At 50.6% G+C, this 20,572-nt stretch overlaps 1 protein-coding gene across 1 annotated transcript; it reads left to right on the plus strand.

Moving 5' to 3' along the window:
* Nucleotides 1-7,306: 7,306 nt before the first annotated feature.
* On the plus strand, nt 7,307-16,609 carry LOC112994491 (endothelial lipase). The gene is made up of 10 exons (XM_064499711.1): nt 7,307-7,481; nt 7,627-7,829; nt 8,658-8,837; nt 9,418-9,529; nt 10,393-10,617; nt 11,070-11,312; nt 11,873-11,993; nt 12,548-12,766; nt 13,711-13,803; nt 15,063-16,609. The coding sequence occupies exons 1-10, from the start codon at nt 7,385-7,387 to the stop codon at nt 15,082-15,084; spliced, it is 1,515 nt and encodes a 504-aa protein (XP_064355781.1). The 5' UTR covers nt 7,307-7,384; the 3' UTR covers nt 15,085-16,609.
* Nucleotides 16,610-20,572: the final 3,963 nt, after the last annotated feature.

Below are 20,572 nucleotides of genomic sequence, written 5' to 3' on the forward strand. Positions count from 1 at the left end.
GCAACAAGACACTCGGAGAAAAGCAGAACAGAGCTATTAAGCATAAGTTGTTGATGCATGGTGGGAATTATCACTGGGTCATTGCCTACCAGCTGAGTGAAAAGCAAACGGCACTTTTTTTTTTTTTTTTTTGGTCACATTTTCTGTTTCCTTGACAAGCATTAGCTGTTCAGGATGAGCTGCTGAGGGCTTGCAGTGATGGAAGTGCAGAGGCAGTTCTGCAGGTGAACTGCCTGGGTGTAGCGAGCTAGGTGTCAAGAAATGAGATGCATGTTTCCATCTCTGTTGGGGAGTTTAACAACTGCTCTCAGGGGCAGCCTAGCACATATCTAGTGCTAAGATCAGGGCTGAGGCAGCTGAGTGTGTGTCCTTATTGAGGTTTACCCAGATTATTCCCCCAGTGCACCAGCTGCCTTGGATATTTAGCTTATGTGAGCTGTGAGCTGACTCAAAAGAAGCATTTGCATCCTAGGCAGAAAATTTAAGCATGTAAGGCCAAACTCATGTTCCTGAAAACTCCTGCGTAGGAGGCAGCTGCCTCCTAATCCTACTGGAATCTCGACTCCATAGGATTTTACCTTAAACTCCCCTGGCGCCATCTCTCCGCCCTCCCCTGCCCATACCACCCACCCCTGGTGATTCAGCCCAGCGTTGTATATGCCTAGGAAACGCCTCACTCCTGAGAACTCGGCAGGCATTTCAAGTGAAGATCCAGCCATGTTCAGACCTGAACCATGCTTCTACTTTGTCCTTTGGACGCTCCCTCTGGTAGCAGCCTCCTCAGAAGGGCTCCGTCACGAAGGGCACTGGTGGTTCTTTCTTTCTCCTGCGATGCGTCTGCAGAAAGTGGTATTGCCCATCTTAATGCAGTGGCCGCAGCATGCTCCCAGGATGTGGGAGACCCACTTTCAGTTTCCTTCCTTCGAGAGGATTCGAAGCCACATCCTGACCACGAGGCTGGAGGCTATTCTGCAGCGAAGCTGTTCCCATCCTTCCTGCTCCAGCTCTTCGGCCACGCAGTGAACAACCCGCAGTTCATTCTCTTCATGCCTTTCCACGGAGGTGCTCCTGGGAGCTGAGGTGGACAAGTGAGATGAGCACAGCACAGGGCCTGCACACTCTAAGCTGCACTGGAAGATGCCAGCAGGCAGCATAAAAGTCCTTTTGTGGATTTACCTGTAAATAAACAAGCAGCCTTATCAGTCAGAGACGTGACAGAACTGCCGCCTGCTTTTCCAGCTGATATATTTCTTTGAGCTCCTGCTCTTCAGCAGCTTGGCAGCTCACAGACAGGCATGCTGGCCTCTGCAGCCCCTGCCCGGGGGCAGTGACTGCCAATGGAGGGGCCGCTGGAGCAACAGTGGGTCCACGCAGAAGTCCCTGTGGCAGATAGGTCCGTCGGGGCTCATTGGCCAAGCTGAGCTCTGGTGTGCTAAAATATACCACATCTGCTCTTCTGTATCAGGCTTTTCTGCAGTGACCTGTTCTTGGCACAGGGAAGGGAGCCAGTTCCTCCAAGTTTTCGTTGGTTTCCTGGCATTTATCTTACAGCCTCAGCTTTTGAAGTCTAGGGGTTATGTGGGGATAGCAACTATCATTCACAAAACTACATACAAATGGGTTGCTCCTCCTAATGGTTAAGCAGAAAAACTTGAAGATGACAGCACCCAGTGTTTGTTTTAAATTGAAACCTAATCCACAGTGCTTGAGTACTGGAGGTTGGAGACACTGAAAGCTTTCCAGCATTCAGACAGCTCCCCAAACTCCTCATCCTCCTGCCATACACGCTGCTCCTCCAGAGGCACAGCCAGCTCCACTTGTCAGCTGTGTCCTCCTGCAGCCAGCAGGGCATTTGGGCACGTGGTTTTCCAGCTATGCCAGTCTTCTCAGCGACGTCCTAAAATCTACTAGCCCAGGCACCGAGTCCTGGTGGCACCATCTGTGGGCCTGCAGAAGGAGGAGGTAGGTGTATCTCCAGTACGTGAGTGACCAGCGTCAGCAGGACAGCACACGAGGACTTCACTCTGCATAAGTAGCTCTGTCCTGGCCTCCTGAAGAGCTAGATTATAAACTCCTTCCTGTGACGTTAAAGAGGACAGATGCTTCCACAGGGGGCCAAAAGTTTCTTACTTAACCATATAACTATGTATATATATATATATGTCCTAAGTGTATCATCTAAAAAACATGAAAGACGAGAATGCTTTCGATTTCCTGCGAGTCCTCCTAAAACACAGGCGGTTCTCGGCAAGGTTAGCTCCACAGTCTCTTTCTGTTGTGTATGTGCTGTACCCAGGCCAGAGGTGAGCAAACAGTCGAGGGTGCTCAGCTTCATCACTGCTGAATTTCAGTCTTTACGGTCACCACTGCTCGAGTGTGACAGCAGGCACAGCACCTTCCCCACCCTGCTGATGCCCAGCCAGCCAGGAGCATGGACAAGAAGAAAAAACAACAAATGGTGAGATTGCCTTAATACTCAATGATTCTGGCACACTGTCCTACAGCAACGGGTTCATCCACTCCCTCCACGCCCAGCTAGGAGGGAATCACTGGTTAAATAAACCTCCTTTGTGATCAATAACCTTGTAGCTGAAGTTTGTATTTATTCAGTGTATTCCCTGCCAGCAGACCATTTACGCAGGTTGTACGGGTCTATGACTGCTCGTTCATGGCTTTAATTGCCAGATATGGATCAGCCAGTCATGGTGGTAAGAAAGCAAGTTAATGAAGACATCGTGATAATAAACACTATTTGGGATAAATTAAGTCCTGGGCTTATGTTTGCTTTAACCTGTCTGGGTCATAACCAAGAAATTCTTTTGGTTAAAGATACCAAAAATGCCCACAATTTGTGCTGACAATTTGGGCACAAATTGAAATACAGGTAATTTCATTTAAACACAAGAAAAAAAAAAAACTTTTTACTGTGAGGGTGGCTGGGCACTCAAACAGGTTGCCCACAGAGGTCATGGAGTCTTCATCCTTGGAGACATTCAAAACACGACAGGACATGGTCCTGCGCAACCTGCTCTGGGTGACCCTGCCTGAGCAGGAGCCTCAAGCTTCACCCATTTGTTACACCGTATGTCCTAACCCAAATGGATCAAAGAAGTCTCCTCCTCTCCTCTGTTAGCATCTGCTCTGTCTTTCCATGGCTCCACTGTTCAACAGCTCCTCTGGGTCTGCTGATAAACCACAATCAAGCCCGTTCTCCTCCTCCAGGGAAACCAGGGGCTTGTGCCTGCACTCCTCTGCCGGCGGGCAGTGCGGTACCACCGAGAGCGAGGGACGGGCTGGGGGCCACAGCAGGAACACTGCCAGCAGGCAGGACCTGGCTGTTGTCACCCCAAACCAAGGCAGAGATCTGCTCAAACCCTGGGAAATGAGCTGTTAATGCCACATATGCAAAAGGGTCAGCCATCAGACAGGTGGTTGTTCATGGCTACACAAAAAGCCGTGGTCGGGGACACCTGGTCCCTTCTTCCAAAGCTCTGGTAATGTCTGTAGCAACTCTTCTAGCACCTTTGCTGATCATCACAGTATGTGGTTTGTTGTTCTTTTCTTTCTAGTCTTATTGGCAGTGATTTTCCTCAGCTCTCTGCTCTCTCCTGTTCCCGTGATTGCAGCATTTTCCTCTCTGAAATACAGACTACCCCACTGAAATACGCAGACTGCCCCACTTTGATCCTAAATGTCATCTCTGAGGTCATCCCTCCTTCCTTGCTTACTCACTCCCCCCTTCAGATTGTCCAGCTATTTCCCCCTTCGCTACTGCAACGAGCGTGACACAAGCCCCCTCCTTCAGACCTTTCCGTGTCAGCCCGTTCTCACTAATCCCCTCTGGCCGAGCCGCCCTCCCCCTCTCCAGCCTCTCCGCTCCACTTTCCAAGCACCGTCTTTCCCAGTGCACGGGCCCAGTCACATGCCGGTGCTCAGGGAGATCATATGCTGGGCAGGGACAGCAGGACCAGGCTGCAGCCGGCATCCCCTGGCCGTGGAGCCGCAAGGTATCCACCTCCCATGGCACAGTCCCACCGTGGATTTCCCTCCGCGCCGGCAGAGCCGTGGAGGAGCTGGTGCAAGTCCTGCACCACTGTGCCAGCCCCCAGCTGCATGGTGCCACTTCCGAGCCCTTCTTGCTCCTCCGTGATGTTCTGCTGCAAGGAAACACTGCCTCTGCCAAGCCCATAACCTATCTGTACAGAAAACCCCCCTCGTTTCTCCTGCTCCCTGGATCTGTCCGCCTGTCCGTCCTCGGACTGGGAGTTCCTGGGGTGAACATCAGCACTGCCTGGGCATCGCGGGCAGGAACACAAGTACAAAGAAATGCCCCAAGCTTTTCTTAATTAATTGCAGAGCAGCTGACTCTTCCCAATAAGATCCACACACTCAACCAACACAATAAATGAGGGAAGTTAAGCAATTAGAAACAAATGGCCAGAGGGCAAACCAGAGCCCTGTGGGGGACCAGCACTCCCGGAGACGTCCTCATTCCTTTCTGCTTGGACACATACACGTGCTGCCGATGCATGTGACGGATTTCTTTAACTTTGCTTGAGACACTGAGGAGTCAGCCTGGATGGGGTGACTGATGGGTTTTTGAAGTAAACGGTGCAAGCTGGAGAAAAATGAAATGGATAGGAGGGTTGGTATAAGTCTGAGTTGGTAGGAAGTGTTGCCCTGCTCAGATCTGGGATGGGCAGAGTTTGAAAGGAGAAGGTAGAGGAAAAGCAGGATGCTGGACGACCAATTTTAATAAAGAACTCATTTTCCTTCTGGGAGGCACCGAGAAGTTATTCTGCCCAAATTCCACCTTCAAAGATCTTTTAGCTGTTGATTTCCAGACGATGAAAGCGAAGCAGGTCTGGTGCCTCGGTCCGGCAGGCTCCCCGCGCCCGGAGATGCCCGGAGGCAGGTACCGTCGGCAGCGTTGCTCCCTGGCTGACAGCACCGGCGGGAATTAGCGGTTCACAGGAATGTGGGGATTTGCTCTTCAAGGTGCCGGGTGCCCGCGAGGGCTCCCACCCAGCGCTGCGCCGGCGGAGCATGTGCTCCGTAATAACCCGGGGCCGGATGCCAGGGGATTTAACGCGGGACAGGAGGCCCAGCGTGGGTCTGCGGGCCGCTGGCAGGGTCAGCTGTAAATACGAGGCATTCACGGCGGGATTACAGGCTGGGGACGCGGCAGCAAAGTAAATTTGCAGCGACCGGGCCCATTAATAGGCAGGCTGCTTAGTTGGCGCGCTGGCTGCCGTTTATTTCCCTCCGTCGTTTTTTGCTCCCTCAAAATCCTGGGGGGATATTGAAATTGAGTGATGCAGCTGAAGAAATCAGCTTAGGGGAAGCGGGAGAGAGGGCTGCCCTCGGAAAAGGGAGCTCACCCGGGGGCATCCGCAGCGGAGAAAGCCTGGATAAACCCTGTCCAGCCGCAGCAGCTCCTGTCTGGCACACGGGCTGGCCCGAAGCCTTCGGCCTCGGCGTGGGTGCATCGAGGTGGCGCCGGTCAGGCCCGCCCCCAGCCACCCTGGCTCCGTTTGCTCTCCGGCCCCGTCTCTACCCCTCCGCTCCTGCCTCCCTCATCGGAAGGAGCCAGGAAGGAAACCAGTGCCAATCCCATTAAATTCTAGTGGATGGGGTTTTATAACGGAAAAAAAAAAAAGCCTGTTTTATAACTTCAAAAAAAATTGAGCACAATCCCTCTCTCTCCCCTCCTCCTCCTCTCCTGCAAACGCTACTCCCTCTTCTGTGGGAAAAAAAGGGATGAAGATAGAGGAAAAACAAGGACAGAAGAGTGGCACATGTGCGTAAGAGGCTTGGGGATTTCTATACACAGAATTTAAAAAATTGGTGTATTAGCAATAATCGCCCTGCGGGTGTTTACAGCGGGGAAGCAATTGCGAAGGATCTTGCCATTTCCCTTAGCATGCGGCTCTTGCGTGGTGCAGTTCATTGGTGCTTCTCGCTGCGGTTCGAGTACGGAAAGCGGGTGTCAGTATGCTGATTTTAAAGATGGACAAATTAAAGGCAAATTTTCACTAAAAGGAAAACGTGGAAACCCCTTATATTAAACACTGCCAATGAAAACCCTATCTAATTTTGCCTGAGATCACCTGGAGGTCTGGGCACAGAACTGAGAGCTTTTGGGGAGACTGTAAATACAGGACTGATTAAGGGATGCTCATTTACATAGTGCACCGATTTTAGCACTGTGCTGCTGCGAAACGAAGCAGCTGCTCTCGGGTCCTTCCTCCCTCCCCATCTCCCGGCTCCACTCAGACTCATCGGGTTTAATGCAGAAGTGGAGACCAGCTACAGCCTCAGCCACCCGACGCGAGCCTCCAGCCAGCCCGTGACTACGGCTGCGCAGCAAATTTCTCTGTTTCCTATAAAAACGCCCATTATTTCAAGAACATTCCTCTTCTGCTTCTGCATTAGACCAAGATCCTTAGGAAATCACGGTGGGGAAACAGCACGAGAGCCCCCAAGAAAAGCCAATGTGGCCCTGGGCATCGCCCCGGTCCGGTCAGCTGCTGCGCTGCCGCCTCCAGCATCCCCGTGAGTACTGTGAATATTGAGCTTCCAGCTCTTCCCACATGGATTATTTGCCCCGTTTCGCTATTTATTACTTATTATAGTTCCCAGAAATCCCAGTGGGGAGCCACGAAAGCTTTCCCAGTGAAAAACTACTCCAACCTAGGAAGTTCTCCTGAAGGTTTTTGGTCTAAGCATGTGCTCCGAGCAGCTCCGGGTGGGAGCCGTCCTTGCTGCAGGCCGTCAGGCTGCAGCGAGGTCACTTTGACGTGTTTCAGAGCATCTCCCGCAGCCATCGCTAGCAATGCACCCCTATTTCTTGCAGTTCTTCCTCGCCGTTGCCAAGCCGTGATCACGGTGCGAGCGCAAGGCAGCAGCTGAACACGGAGACGCGGGAGGAAGGCGATAAGAAGGAGGTGCCGCAGGTTCGCCCGGTGCTTGCAGACCTCGGCAGCGGCCTGCCCGGGCTGGGCGGCACCGGGAATTTTTGAAATGCCGAAACGTTTGGCCGTGAGACGCGGGCGGTTCGCTTCCTCCGGGAACTGGTTCGTCCTTGGGCCAGCAGCCGAGGAGCCGCCGGCAGGGCGGGCGCGGGAGAACGGCGGGCGCGGGAGAACGGCGGGCGCGGGAGAACGGCGGGCGCGGGAGAAAAGCCCGCGGCGGCGCGTGGCCCGTCCATTCACAATTTTCGGCCGGCTCCCGTGACGTCACGGAGGGCGCGACCAATCGGACCAGACCAGACCACAAGCGCCGCCCCCCGCGCGCCCCCTTAAAGCGCGCCGCCGCCCGCGCCCGCGGAGCGCTGCCGCCGCCGCGGAGCCCGCCGAGCCCGGCCGCGCCGCCGCCCCGCGCCATGTGGCGCCTCGCCCTGCTGCTCTGCGCCGGCGTCACCTGCTGCACCGCGGCGGGGGCCGCTCCGCTGGCCGCGGAGGCTGCGCTGCTGCGAGGAGGTGGGTAGCGCCGTGGGGGGGGGCGGGGGCGTGGGCTGCGCGGCGGGCGGCCCGGGCAGGTGCCCTCGGCGGGCGGCGGGGGGAGCTCGGTGGAGCGGAGCGTCCCGCGGAGCCGCGCTCGCCCCTGACCCCGCTGTGCTCGCAGATGACGCCCTGGCCCAGCTGCGGGAGGAGGCGAAGGAGCCGGTTCCCGCTCCGGCTCCCAAGCTGCGGGTGAGGTTCATCCTCCGCTCCTCGCCCGACGCCGAGGACGAAGGCTGCCGCCTCGCCGCGGGCCAGGACGAGTGCCTGGAGGAGTGCGGCTTCAACCTGACCGCCAAGACCTTCTTCATCATCCACGGCTGGACGGTGAGTGCGGAGGATGCTGCGCAGCCCGAGGCAGCGCGTGGCTTGTGCTGTCCGACGAGACAGCCCGGGCTGCCCTGCGAAACGCGGCAGCATCCCCAACGCGCGGCGTGCGGGACGGCTTGTCGCCTTGCAAGTGCTGCAGCCTCTTCGTAGCTACGCTCGGAGCCCTTGCAGCAGTGCAGTGCCGCTCGTGCTTAAAGCTCTGTGAAACCACTTGATTCATTTGCAGCCCTTCAGGATTGCTTTCTGTCTCTAATATGACTCTGGTAAAGGGAACTTGAGTATTTTCCCTAGAAATGCAACTAAGTAAGCGCTATGAAGATGATGCTTGACTTAGCTATGATTATGGAAAGTTTATATACTTGTTCTGTGCCTGCAGTCTTTGCTTCTGCAACTTGGGCTCCTCTCTAAAGAAACAGAGGACAAAACAGCTTGTCCAGCTTTCTTCTTCTGTGCTTTGTGTAACTGAGCGTGTGGCATAAGTGGACTTATCGGCTCTGCCTGTGCTTATGCAAAATGCTTATGCCAGGCCTGGGAAATAACTTTGCAATCCCTCAGTTTCTGAAACTTGTGAGGACAGGGCGATAAGGTGGCAGGTAACAGTGCCTCTCCCTCCTCCCTTAAAAGGCAAGGAAGCTAATTGCTTCTAGTCTGTCAAAACCTGTTTTTCTGACACCATCAGTGAAGTGCTGAGAAGTGCTGGGCTTTGCAGAGAAGCGTGTATCCGGGGTGAATACATAAACTGCAAATGAACACCTGAGGGCGACCCTGTGGATGTGCAGTCTCGGCCCTGTAATCGGGGAACCTAACGCTTGGGTCTCCTCGCAGATGAGCGGCATGTTCGAAACCTGGCTGGGCAGCATGGTCTCGGCCCTTCAGGAGAGGGAGAAGGATGCGAACGTGGTGGTGGTGGACTGGCTGGCGCTCGCCCACCAGCTCTATACGGATGCTGTGAACAACACGCGGGTTGTCGGGAAAAGCATAGCCGAACTGCTGAACTGGTTACAGGTAAAACTTGCGAGAACGGCGGTTGCACAAGGGAACAGAATGTGTCATCTCCAATGCGAAGGCACTGGTGTAATGCTGAAGCCCAAGCTTGGTGTGACAGTGGCTCTCTCCCTAAGGAAGGGAAGGAGGCCATCCTCCTGTGTCTCTTCAGGCTGGCGTGGGGGTACATGGCCCTCAGGAGCCCAAGCCATGCCAGTGTGGGAGGTAGACGCTCAAAGTTGGTGTCTGTTTGGCAAGAGGGGTGGAAAGAGGAAGGGATACGCCTCTGATGCTGAACTTGGAGCTTGAGTGCCCAGGAGCAGTCCCTGGCTGGTACGAAGGTTGGCTGCTGCTGCCAGGTCTCTGGGGGAAGAGCCTTCCTAAAGAATATCCTCACTGGGATTGAAAGCTGGATACTACAGTTGGGGCAAAACAAGTGCTGTGCAAACATGCATTGTGCATGTGTCTTGAGGAAGCATGGAATGAAAAGATGCTTGTCTCCCCTGCTCCCTCCAGTCTAGATGTCCTGTTCAGAGTCCTGCAGATAGCAGCTGCGCAGATGTTCTAAAAAACATGAACAAATTATCTTTTTTCCTTGCAGGAGAACCCACTCTTCCAACTTCAAAATGTTCACTTGATTGGATACAGCCTTGGGGCCCATGTTGCTGGCTATGCTGGTAACCATGTCCGGGGGACAATAGGCAGAATTACAGGTAAGTGGCTTTATCAGTGGTCTTCTGCCTTTCAGCAGCGTTGTCTCCCTGCAGCGTTTCCTGAAGAGGCTTATTTCTGGCATTGATGTGTTGCTGCAGGCTTGCTTGCTCAGAAACAGCAAATATCCTGCCTGTGGTGGTAGTGGGGAGCATGGCTCTCCACAGGAGAGAAAAGCTCCTTGACTTAGGATACCAAGCATAGCAATGCCCATGGAAAGCCTCTTTCTGAGGACAACCTGGTCTTGAGTAGGTTTGGGTGTTAATTGTGAGTTCAAAAGTGTCTCAGGCCCTTCCTATCTAAAGCCTCTTCTGAGGAGACACTGTTTCCATATTCATAGCTCAGATTAATGGAAGTGATAGCTATCAGGTGCAGTTTGTCCCATGGGATGTTTGGCCAAAATCCTCTCTCTTTTATTAGAGGATATGTTGAACAGAGTGCCTCTGATCCTCGTGATCTCACATGCAGGAACTGCCTGCTGCTGCTTAAACTTTTATTAGTTTGTCTGTTCTGAAAGTAGACTAAACATCCCAAGTGGCCCTGGCTACCAGCAGTCTCTGGAGTGCTAGACCTCTTCTAGTGTTCAGTCATCTGCCACCTTTTGAAGCTTCCAGCAGGCAACATGAAGCCATCACTGTACACAGAGCAGACCGATGCTAATACTCACCTGAAGTGTTAGGAGACATCTTCATCTGCTCCTTCAGTGAGCCCACGGTGAAGGGATGTGGGGACGGTACCCATGATGAGGCAGAGAACATCTGCGCAGCATGTGGGTATGAGGGCTCCTAGCAGCAGGCTCTTGGCTGTTGTGTGTGGAATAACCCTAGTTCTCACCTGGTGTCTTCTGTGCTGTCTCTAACCCTAGGCTTGGATCCGGCTGGCCCTATGTTTGAAGGAGTGGACCCTAGCAAGCGCCTCTCCCCCGATGATGCTAGCTTTGTGGATGTCCTGCACACCTATACCAGGGAAACGCTAGGCGTTAGCATTGGGATCCAGATGCCCGTAGGCCATGTTGACATCTACCCCAATGGGGGGGACTTCCAGCCTGGCTGTGGACTAAGTGATGTCTTAGGAGCAATTGCCTATGGGAGTAAGTTCTCGTTACTTGTTTTGCCTCTGGTCAGTGTAGACTCCTCACACATAGACCAGGGTTGACGCTGGGGAATGATCCCATTTACGAGAGCAGAGAAAACTACTTTTTCTTCTAAACTGCCTGTTCTACTGGAGATAGTTACTAGAAACTAGACCTGCTTTTAATTCTGAAGTAGCATGTTTTCACCCTAACACCTGATCAAAACCTCTGGTCCTCTCATGCTGGCTCTGGAATCCTCTTTAAAGCTGACTTCGTGATAGAGACTAAGTGATCAGTCCTCTTCAAGTGTCTTGTGCTAACCTTTTTGAATTGCTACTGTTTGAAAAATGTCAAGTTTAGCCAAACTCGACTCCTCCTGGGCTACAAAAAGCTCAGATCGCTATATCTTATGGCTGCCGAGGTGACAAATGCTTAAACAAAATGTATCCCTTGCAACTCTGCTCCTCTAGCTATTGGTGAAGTTGTTAAATGTGAGCACGAGCGGTCTGTGCACCTCTTTGTGGACTCCCTTGTGAACCAAGATAAACAAAGCTTCGCGTTTCAATGTACTGATTCCAGTCGCTTCAAGAAGGGAATTTGCCTGAGCTGCCGGAAGAACCGCTGCAACGGCATCGGCTACAATGCCAGGAAAACCAGGAACAAAAGGAACAGCAAGATGTACTTAAAAACAAGAGCTGACATGCCATTCAAAGGTATGCTTTCTGTTTTATAGAAAGGGCATAGTTTGATCTCTAAGAGTGGGGTGAGCCTTATATTCAAGAGATAATTGGGACAAACATAGAGGTGGAAGAGCAGCATCACCTCCAAGCAGGGTGGCAACAGGCAGCAGAGGCTGTTGCTGTTACCTGGCTGCATTACTGCTCTGCAGCATCACTGTGCTCCTTCCCCCTCGCAGACTAACAAGGGCTCTGGCCCTAAGGGCATGCTGCCCTCCAAGCAGGGCTCTGGCTTACACGCTCCCTGCTTGCAAGCCCACCTGCACCTGAGTGTGGGGTGGGGTTTGGAGAGCCCTCCCCAGGGTGGACGGAAGGGGTCCTGCAGCTCCATCTGTTGTCACCGTTGTAATCGGAGGCAGAGCAGGAAAAAAACTGATCTGTGATGTCTCGACATAGATATCTCTGTGATGATAGACCCCTTTAGAAAGGGTCAAACCTCTGCCTGACAACACTCTCTATTTAATGAAAAGCCATGCTTAACAATGCTGGCTCTCTGCAAACCTGGCTCCATCTCTGCTGTCCTTGTCTCCCTGCAGTCTACCATTATCAGATGAAAATGCATGTCTTCAGCTACAAAAGCTTGGGACAGGCGGACCCCACCTTCTCCGTCACCCTTCATGGCACCAACGGAGACTCTGAACCCCTCTCTTTAGAAATGTAAGTAAACTGACCTGTTGCGCTCACTTAAGGTAACTGGGACTAGACAAGGACAAGGTGACATAACTCCTTTTCCTCCAGTAATACTGGCATTACAACTGAGTCTAGCAGCCTCACTTCATCACTGTTCAAAAACTTTTCATCAAGTAACTTCATTATAACTTATTGCTGCAAAAGCAATTTAATGTGCCAAATACTCTACACATTAGTCTTCATGGCTCAGCATTGAAGTTTTCTGTTCCCCTCCATTTGGATATAGTCTGAAAGCACCTCTACTTCTGGAGGTGGTGTTGCCCTCTTTTAGCCTGTCCCAGAGGAAACAAAGTATGAAATTCACCTTTAAGCTATGGAAATGTGGCTGAGCCAGATAATTGATGCCTCCTATTAAGAGTGAGCTTGGATAGCTGGTTTAATGATATTGGTAATTAACCAGTGGCAGTTGAACATAAAGTGCTTGATAAGCTGCAAAGGGCTGTCTTTAATGCCTTGCGTTGAATGACAGAGCTTTTGGCGCTCTTCCATAAGGAAATGTTGAGTCTCTGCTTATCTTTCAGGCTTGAGCAAATTGGCCTTAATGCAACCAACACCTTCCTGGTCTATACTGAAGAGGATATGGGTGACCTCTTAAAGATAAAGCTCACCTGGGAGGGAACTTCTCCATCTTGGTACGATCTGTGGAAAGAGCTTAAGAGTTACTGGTTTCGGCCTCCAAAGTTGTCCCAGGAACTGCACATCAGACGTATTCGGGTGAAATCTGGGGAGACACAGCAGAGGTAAGTAGCTGTGTTAATATGCTGGTGAACTGACTTGAAGCTTCAAAAGGGAGCAATATTCAGAATTCAGCAAGAATGGGGGGGGATGGGGGGGGTTGACCTTACCTGGTAGCCCGAATGATCTTTCATGTTTAGTGTTACCAGATGATGCTTCCTCGTGGGGTAGGAGAGCGGATTACTTGCCAACATGAGGTTACAGACTAGGCTTTAAGCAAAGCTAGTCACTAGATCTGACATGCTCTGTTGCTTTATTTAAATATTATAACACTGTCTCTTGCCCTTGGGGAGTGAATTAGTCTGTTTTAAGATGGTTTAGGTCATATCTGAAGGGTTAAAATAATGACAGTGCCAAGAACAAATACACATATGTGGCTGTTCTTATGTGCATAAGGCACTGGCTTGGCAGAATGAGCTAGATCCACTAAACTATGCAGCCAGTAGCATGGTAGCACTAACCACTTAAGTGGTTAGCACTTAACATAGCACTTAAGTGCTATGTTGCTTCTTCTGAGATCTCTAACTGGAAAGCAATGTGGGGCTGCTTGCTGGCAACCAACAAGGAGAGGTGCCAAGGTTGTAATAGGTCCCAAATCTTGTGCTAATGTGGCTCTGAAGATAACCCAGATCTGCCAAATAACAGCAGCTGCTTTGACACCTTTCCCATGTTTCTCAGCTTTAAGCATCTCCTGTCACCTGCGAGGTAGTCTGCATCCTATTTTCTGGAATCTGTGAAGCACGAGAGTAGTAGAAGCAAAGATCCCCATGTAAAATATGAAACTAGGAAAGGAAATATTGCATCAGCTGCTTCCTATCAGGATGCTTCCTACAGAAAAGTGTCAAACCAGACAACTCATCCTAGAATGAACATGTCATATGGATTGCAGCTGTATGTCACTCATGCAGACAACAGGTAACTTCTCTTGACTTCTGATTCATCCTCCTAGGTTTGCTTTCTGCGTGGAGGACTCCCAGCTGACCAGCATATCTCCTGGTAAAGAGCTCTGGTTTGTGAAATGTGCAGATGACTGGCAAAAAAGGTAGGGCAAAACCAGCCAGGAGAAATCCTGTCTGATGCATGTGGCTAGGCTGGCATGAGTGGAGTCTTCCTTTACAAGACTACTAGAACCTCCTTTTAATGAAAAGGGATAAATTCTAGCCTGATTCCCAGCTATTAGACTTAATGATAGCTAATGCATACATGAAAATGTACTAAGTAGATAATTAGATACTCATTTCTGGTCTCAGTCTGACTTGTACCTTTTGGTACTACCAAAACTCAAGATCCTTGCAACAGTGGAAAGCTAATTGGAGGCCCCTCACCAGGGCATGTTAGTCGTATTTACCTCTGGGGCACTCTTCCAGACACCTAGCATCAGTCCTTAGACTTCGAGGCTGGCCCCAGCAGGGACAGCTTGTTTGCTTCAGCATGCCTCAAGCAATGCTTCAGGTATGTCCCTGTTAACTTGGCTGGATGACAGTCTCCTTCAGACTAGGCCCAGCCTCTTGGCCTTTCTTAAATCTCAGTTGGTGTACTTAGGGCTGTGGCACCCCTAATCAAGGGACAAAGTGCTCCTCAGGTTAGGAAAGCCCTGTGGAAGCTGTGTTTTGCACAACCTTCTTGGAAAGCAGAATTTGACTCAAACGTGAGCTGATACCGTTCCAGGCTTGGCAGAAACTAGCAGGCTGTTACACGTGCAGTAGCAAACGATTCGATGAATGAGACCCCTATGCAAAAACCTGCTGCTCTGCCACAAGTACTGAAAGATCAAGCAAATGCTCCTGCAGGTACAATAAAAAGCTGTTTTGATATGCTTCTCGGTAACACCCATAGAACAGGAATTGCTGGCAGATGTGCCCTTCCTGCTCGCTGGCAGAGCACAGCTTTCACGGGAGGCAGAGTAGAGCTGAGCTCCAGGCAGCTGGATTTCCAGGAAACGATCCTTCCTCCCTGAGTCCATGAGTGATGACTGCAGTTGGACTCTCTGTTCCTGCCAAGTCCCTGAGAGATTATAGTTCCCTGCTCGGAGACTGTGTGTAAACATCTGTCTACCCTTGAACGGCTCTGAACAGGCAGATTTTATCAAGACCGGTAATTTCTATTTGCAGCTATCTGCCTGCTTGCATGCATAATGTCAGCTTCACGTTCCCACTGAGCAGCTGTTGGGCAAAGCGGTTTTAGACAGGATATCAACCCGGACTGTCCAAACCTGTTCCTAATATCCCAGTGTCTTATGAATTCTTTGTTGCTCTTAACCTCTGTGTTTAACCAGGTATTTTTTCTCTCTGCTTTTCTTAGGTTTGTCTCAAATTTGCTCTGAAGACTTCCCTGAAGACTTGCAACTGAACAGCCTAGATGCATGAAGACCACACGGGTGGGGTGATACTCTGGCAAAAATCTGTCTTGGTAGCACTTGAAACAGCTAGCTCTTCGGGACAAAACATCTTGGAATGGATGCAAGAAACTGAGAAGCAACAGGTGGACTGTGGTCTTAGACCTAGAATAACTAAAACTGCGTTTCCCTTTTCTAGGGAGCCTGGCCTGTGCATTTAACCTGCTCTTGATCTGTTACACTCTTTCCTTCCTGCTCCCATTAACTAGAACTATGGATGAAACCTTCACAGATCTAGACCTCAGCAATGATCTACTGGCCTGCCTGCCAGCAGAGCTGAGATGATAACCGTGTTAGCTGACCATCAAACTGTTGGTGACAGAGCTGCCAAGAACAAGCTAGTGTCTAGCGTAGGGGTTACTGTGAATCCAATAGCACTAAGGGCTGTGGGAAGATAAGGCCACCAACTGTAAAGTCTGTGGGGTGGGGGGATATCTTTAGGGGAGGCGGTGGGGAATAAGCACAATGCCACTTATCTTCAAGCTGTCCTTTGCTTACCCTGAAAATCAGTTACTGTATCTGGCTGATACTGAAATCTCTGTAGGTCACGTTGTGGGGGAGCTCCATCCTCCCGGTATCTGGGGCAAAACAAGATCCAGATACCAACTGATGGTGCTGGCAGCTGCCCCGGTGGGTGTCTGAACCAAGCGTGAGCGTTGCTCCACACTGAGCAGCTTGTAAGAGGCAGATGGCAGCTGCCCATCTACTGACTATAGAGGAAGGTAATGAACTGTCCTGTTTTGGGAGAACTTTGCATTGGTCCTCTTAACTACTGAGAACACCTTCACCTCTGTTCAAATGCTGCTGTGGTACCAGAGCATAATTAAGACCTTAGTTTAGGCAAAGTACTTAACTGAGCCAAGCAGACAGCCATCTACCCTCACTGCCACAATGTCCCAGCTGGATTCCCTGGTTCCCCATGAACTTGGCTTTGTTTGAGTTGGACAGAAGCTCTGCAGCTGTCCTAGTTGCTACAGCAGACTGGACCTTGTCAGAGGTGAACTAGCTTTTTTGGGGGGTGGGGGGGAGAAGGAGACTTGGTGTAACAACTGAGACTGCTCCTGAACTTTGCTGTACAGAAAGGCAATCTCAAGCCATGGTGCTGCCACGTGCTGGACTGAGCTCTGAAGACTTAGCAAGTCATTTGAGGCCTATGGTTGTCTGAATTTTTTGTAGAGCTTCAATCCAAGGAAAGCAAGCACAGTTAGAGACCTTTTTTTCCATGGTTTTGTGCAAGGGCTTCAGTAACTGAAGCCTTTCGTAAGTATCTGTGACTTGTCACCGTGCCATACTTTAAGTGGTCTCAAAGCCCTATTTGTATATTGTGGTTTTTCTATGACTTAAAACATTATTTATTTCTCATGCTGTACATATGTAAAATTTTAAACATTTTGTTTTTGAGTAACAGTTTTTATAAGCCTTGAGACAAAAATAAAGGGCTTTGTAAGAATCAGTTAAGTCGTGTTATTAAGATATATCCCATGCTTTGCCAGAATGGCAGTATATGGCCACATCATCCCTCCCCTGCAGGCCACAGAGACCAGCAGGAAGAAGATGTGAAAGCAGAGCAGCAGCCAGGTGGATGCAGACCTGTGGGTGCTGGCAGCCTCTTTCCAAATTGCCTCTAAGGTGTTGCCCAGATGGGCTCGTTCTGCACTCACCTAGATGCTGAAGGTCGAGGAGTGGAGCCACTGCAATGCTACTGCTTTTGTGGTCCTTGCTGTATGGGGCTGTCACCTCAGCATGCTCACAGCTGGGCAGCTCTGGCCTGTAAGGACAGCGTTGCTATTTTGGCAGGCTAGCCAAAACAAGTTAGGACAGACTGCATCCACTTCTCCCTGGTCCATTGACTTCCTGCACTAATATTTTTTTTTTCTTTGGGTTTTTTCTTTATTTTTCTCCAGAATGTCACTTTTCTGAAGTGTTTAACCTTTGCCTGACTTCAGTGGTTAGCCTGTGGGTGACTACTTTAAGAAAACCTACCCAAAGCTGAGCCGTGGCTCAGTTTTTCCCCAGCTTTACTACCCCCTGCCGCAGCCACACCATCACCTTTAAGGAAACCTCTCATGGTGACGTGCCTGTCTCTGACAAGCTGGTGGCACCCATCCAGCAACAGCAGGACTTTGCAAACAAACTAAATACCCCTGAGCTGGGGAAGATTTGCATCACATTACTTAGTTAACCTTTTCCTGGGAAAAGCCAAGCAATGGCTGACTGCAAAGAAAACTGCAACTTTGCAGATTTGCCTATTTGATATGTTTAGCCTCTTCCCACCCCCCCAAATTTTTCTGGGTGCCAGAGACTGAGCTGTCATGCTGGGTGTGTGCATGGACAGGCCACTTAGCAAGCCCACAGCCTCACTGATACCAGCACCAGAAGCTGTTTGCATGCACTGCAGCTTGTTTGCTGCGAGATCCTCTCCTGTAGCAGTGATGGCCACGTTGCACCTGCAGCGCTTCTGCTAGGGATAATTCCCAGCCAAGGCAGACAAGCAGCACATCTGGACAGCTGGGGCTGGGTTTTTGGAGGCTCGGAGCACTACCCCTGGATGCAGGGGCAGCTGGTGCGTGTGGCTGCCTCCCTGCACAGCAAAGGACAGCCTGGGTCCCCCCGAGCAAGGCAGCGAGTCCTGCACCCCTCCGCGAACCCAGCAGTGAAAGAATCGCTTATATTGCTGGGTCCATCACACACCCCCTCCCCCAGGTTTGCGGGGAATCGCTTCTCCCCAGCGACACCATTCAGACGCACGCATCGGGTTGCACCGAAGGTCAGGCTGTCTCCGGAGGAACAACGCGCCCCGCGCCGGGAATGCTGGCAGCCGCTCCGCACCCCCTCCCCGGGCCATGCTGCCTCCCTGCATCCCTCCGGCCAAGCCCGCCCTGCTCGCGGGGACACGGCCGCAGTCACTGCGCGGCACTCGGAAGAGCCGCGCGCTTTACCGGGATGCTTTTCCAGGAGCTGGTCCAGGTCCGAGTTTGGTTGTCCACCCTTTCCTCGTGTAACAACATCCCTTTGGCAGGTGCCGTAAGCCCAAGTGTGACTTAGCCCAAGTCCCCGCACAAGAGGTACCATCTGCTTCCAAGACAGTTTCCAAGCTACAAAAAAAAAAAAAAAAAAGAGGGGGGGAAAAAAAGATTTATTAGAATAAATTCAACACAACAGTTGTGTTTGGGTCAAAAAGACCCAATTCTTTTGGGAACAAGAATTGCACTTTTTTTTTAAGGGGCTTCCAATGCCAAAATAACACGGCAGCCCCACTCCGCCAGGTAAAGCTGGTCCCCAAAGGCAGCCTCACCGAAAGGCTACCACAACTGCCCAAGAAACCCGAGCGTCTGCGCCACAGACAACAACAGTAATGAGTTGTAATTTTACGCCTGTTCAAATGCTGACATTCCAACATAAATTATACAGCTCAGTGACTTCCAGGCAACGCCAGCTAGCCCGGCGGCAACACAAAGACTCCGGCGACCTCTTAAAATACATGCAAAAGTAGCGGCAGACTTTGTACCGCACGGAGGATGGGTAAAGCAGCTTGACCCAGAACTGACCCAGATTGAAAACTAAGACTACCTTATTGCTCAGTTACTATACATGTAGGTATATATGCTATATATTATATATATTATACATATATGCCGCTTAATCTCTATTCTTTCTGGGCTAGATTGTTTTGCAGATGTTTCACAAAGCTTCAGGATTTTGATGGCAAACCATCATAGCAGACAAACACTCTGAATCCTCCTCTTCTGATGTGATCCATAAGGAGATCAGAAAAGGAGGAAAAGGGACCAATAAAGCAAGGCATTCCAGGCCACGCTGCCCCACCTCTCCTAGCCAGCTGTCCTAATTATTGCAAACAGGCAAACCAGTTCAGACAGTAAGAAATGACACAAGACTTGGACCAAACCTTAAGGCAAATCTGGTTCATTTTCTTCCTCATTTCCATATGGCTTTCCATATCCTGTTTTTGGCTGAAAACAGACGAATCCTACCAAATTATTGAGAGAAAGGCCACATTCAGCTTAGCTGGAACTGAGAAGCTATACTGAAACAATCTTCCTCCTATGCCATATAAGCTGCAGATGTTAATGAGAAGACCCTTGCTTTGCTCTATGAAACAGCGAGATTTGTCAGTTCCTTGAACAACCCATTAAGAAACACCTATGGAAAAGCTGGACTATATACTACCCATGCATTGCAATGGAGGGAACTTGCAACGGCAGATCTCAAAATATCAGTTCAATAACTGTCCAGGACAACCTCGTGCTTACACAGGCTGGGAGGACACTTGGGACCGAGCGTAGCACGACCCAGTGATCAGGAGGGGCTGCAATCCTCAACGTGTTACTGTGAGACTAATTCAAAATTAAATCACAAACACAACACAATCAACTGGTGGCACACCAAGATTAACAGCTTGGCCTCAAGAGTGCTCACCCAGCCAGCGATGGAGACAAAACCCAGGTGTCTTGACCCTGGACCACACCCTAGAAGAGCATCAGCACATGGCCTTCTCTTCCAAGCAGCTTTTGTGCACAGACAAGTAATTAAAGAGTTTCTTTTGCTTATTGAAGCTTTCTTCTGCTCATTAAGCCTGGTCTAATGTGGTCTACAATTCCCCCTCTCACCCCCAGCCCTGATAATGTGCCAGAAGGTAAAAGAAACTAAAAACTAGGGATGAAACTAAGGTGTGGAAAGGGAGGGATAGCCACTCAGCATCGCTAACAGTTATTATGGCAAGAAGTCTATTATTCAGGAAAAAAGCAGTGCTTTTACGTATTGTACATATTTTCCTTTATGATCTCAGTAAGTAAAGCCAGAGCAGGGACATGTTAGCTTTTCTGTGAGTAACGTCTGCAAAGTTTCCCACTTGCTGAGAAGACAGTTGCTCCTCATCCCTTGCCATGTGTCCTGCACAAGGTCAGGTTTACCCACAGGGACCCTGCTCAAACGACGAGCAGAGTTAAGCTCAGGCACAGGTCTCCCTGGGCTGGGAACGCGAGGGCCCAGCTGGGGCCCCTTTGAAATCAGCAGGGGTTTCTGCTCCGACTTCAGCGGAGGTTCAAGGGGGTTGAACACACAGAGAGGGGCTGGGTCAGGAGGGGGACGGAGGGTGAGCAGAAATGCTGCACTTTGCACGACCAGTTGCAAAAAGCATAACTTTAGAAAAATTAAAGCTTCATATATGTTTTTTTCCTGTTTCTTCTTCCCATCAGCGTCAGTTACTGGCCTAAATTCCTGTCTTAAGTCCAAACCACACGCTGCCTCCAAGCCAGCTCCAGCAACAACATCAAAGTGCTGACCTCGACTGATTTAGCATTCTGGCCAACAGCTACTTAACAGGACACGATGAACTTTATATCTAGTGTATCTTTTCAAAACTGAGCCAAGAGAAGCTCCGTTTTTTCAATCTGAT

Source organism: Dromaius novaehollandiae, chromosome W, assembly GCF_036370855.1.
Source record: "Dromaius novaehollandiae isolate bDroNov1 chromosome W, bDroNov1.hap1, whole genome shotgun sequence".
Classification (NCBI taxonomy): domain Eukaryota; kingdom Metazoa; phylum Chordata; class Aves; order Casuariiformes; family Dromaiidae; genus Dromaius; species Dromaius novaehollandiae.

Excerpts from the sequence above, each read along its gene's own strand:
- LOC112994491 (XM_064499711.1), top strand. The coding sequence starts at position 7,385 with ATGTGGCGCCTCGCCCTGCTGCTCTGCGCCGGCGTCACCTGCTGCACC. Across the intron at positions 8,838-9,417 it reads AACTGCTGAACTGGTTACAG|GAGAACCCACTCTTCCAACT; the intron begins GTAAAACTTGCG and ends TTTTCCTTGCAG. Across the intron at positions 9,530-10,392 it reads GACAATAGGCAGAATTACAG|GCTTGGATCCGGCTGGCCCT; the intron begins GTAAGTGGCTTT and ends CTCTAACCCTAG.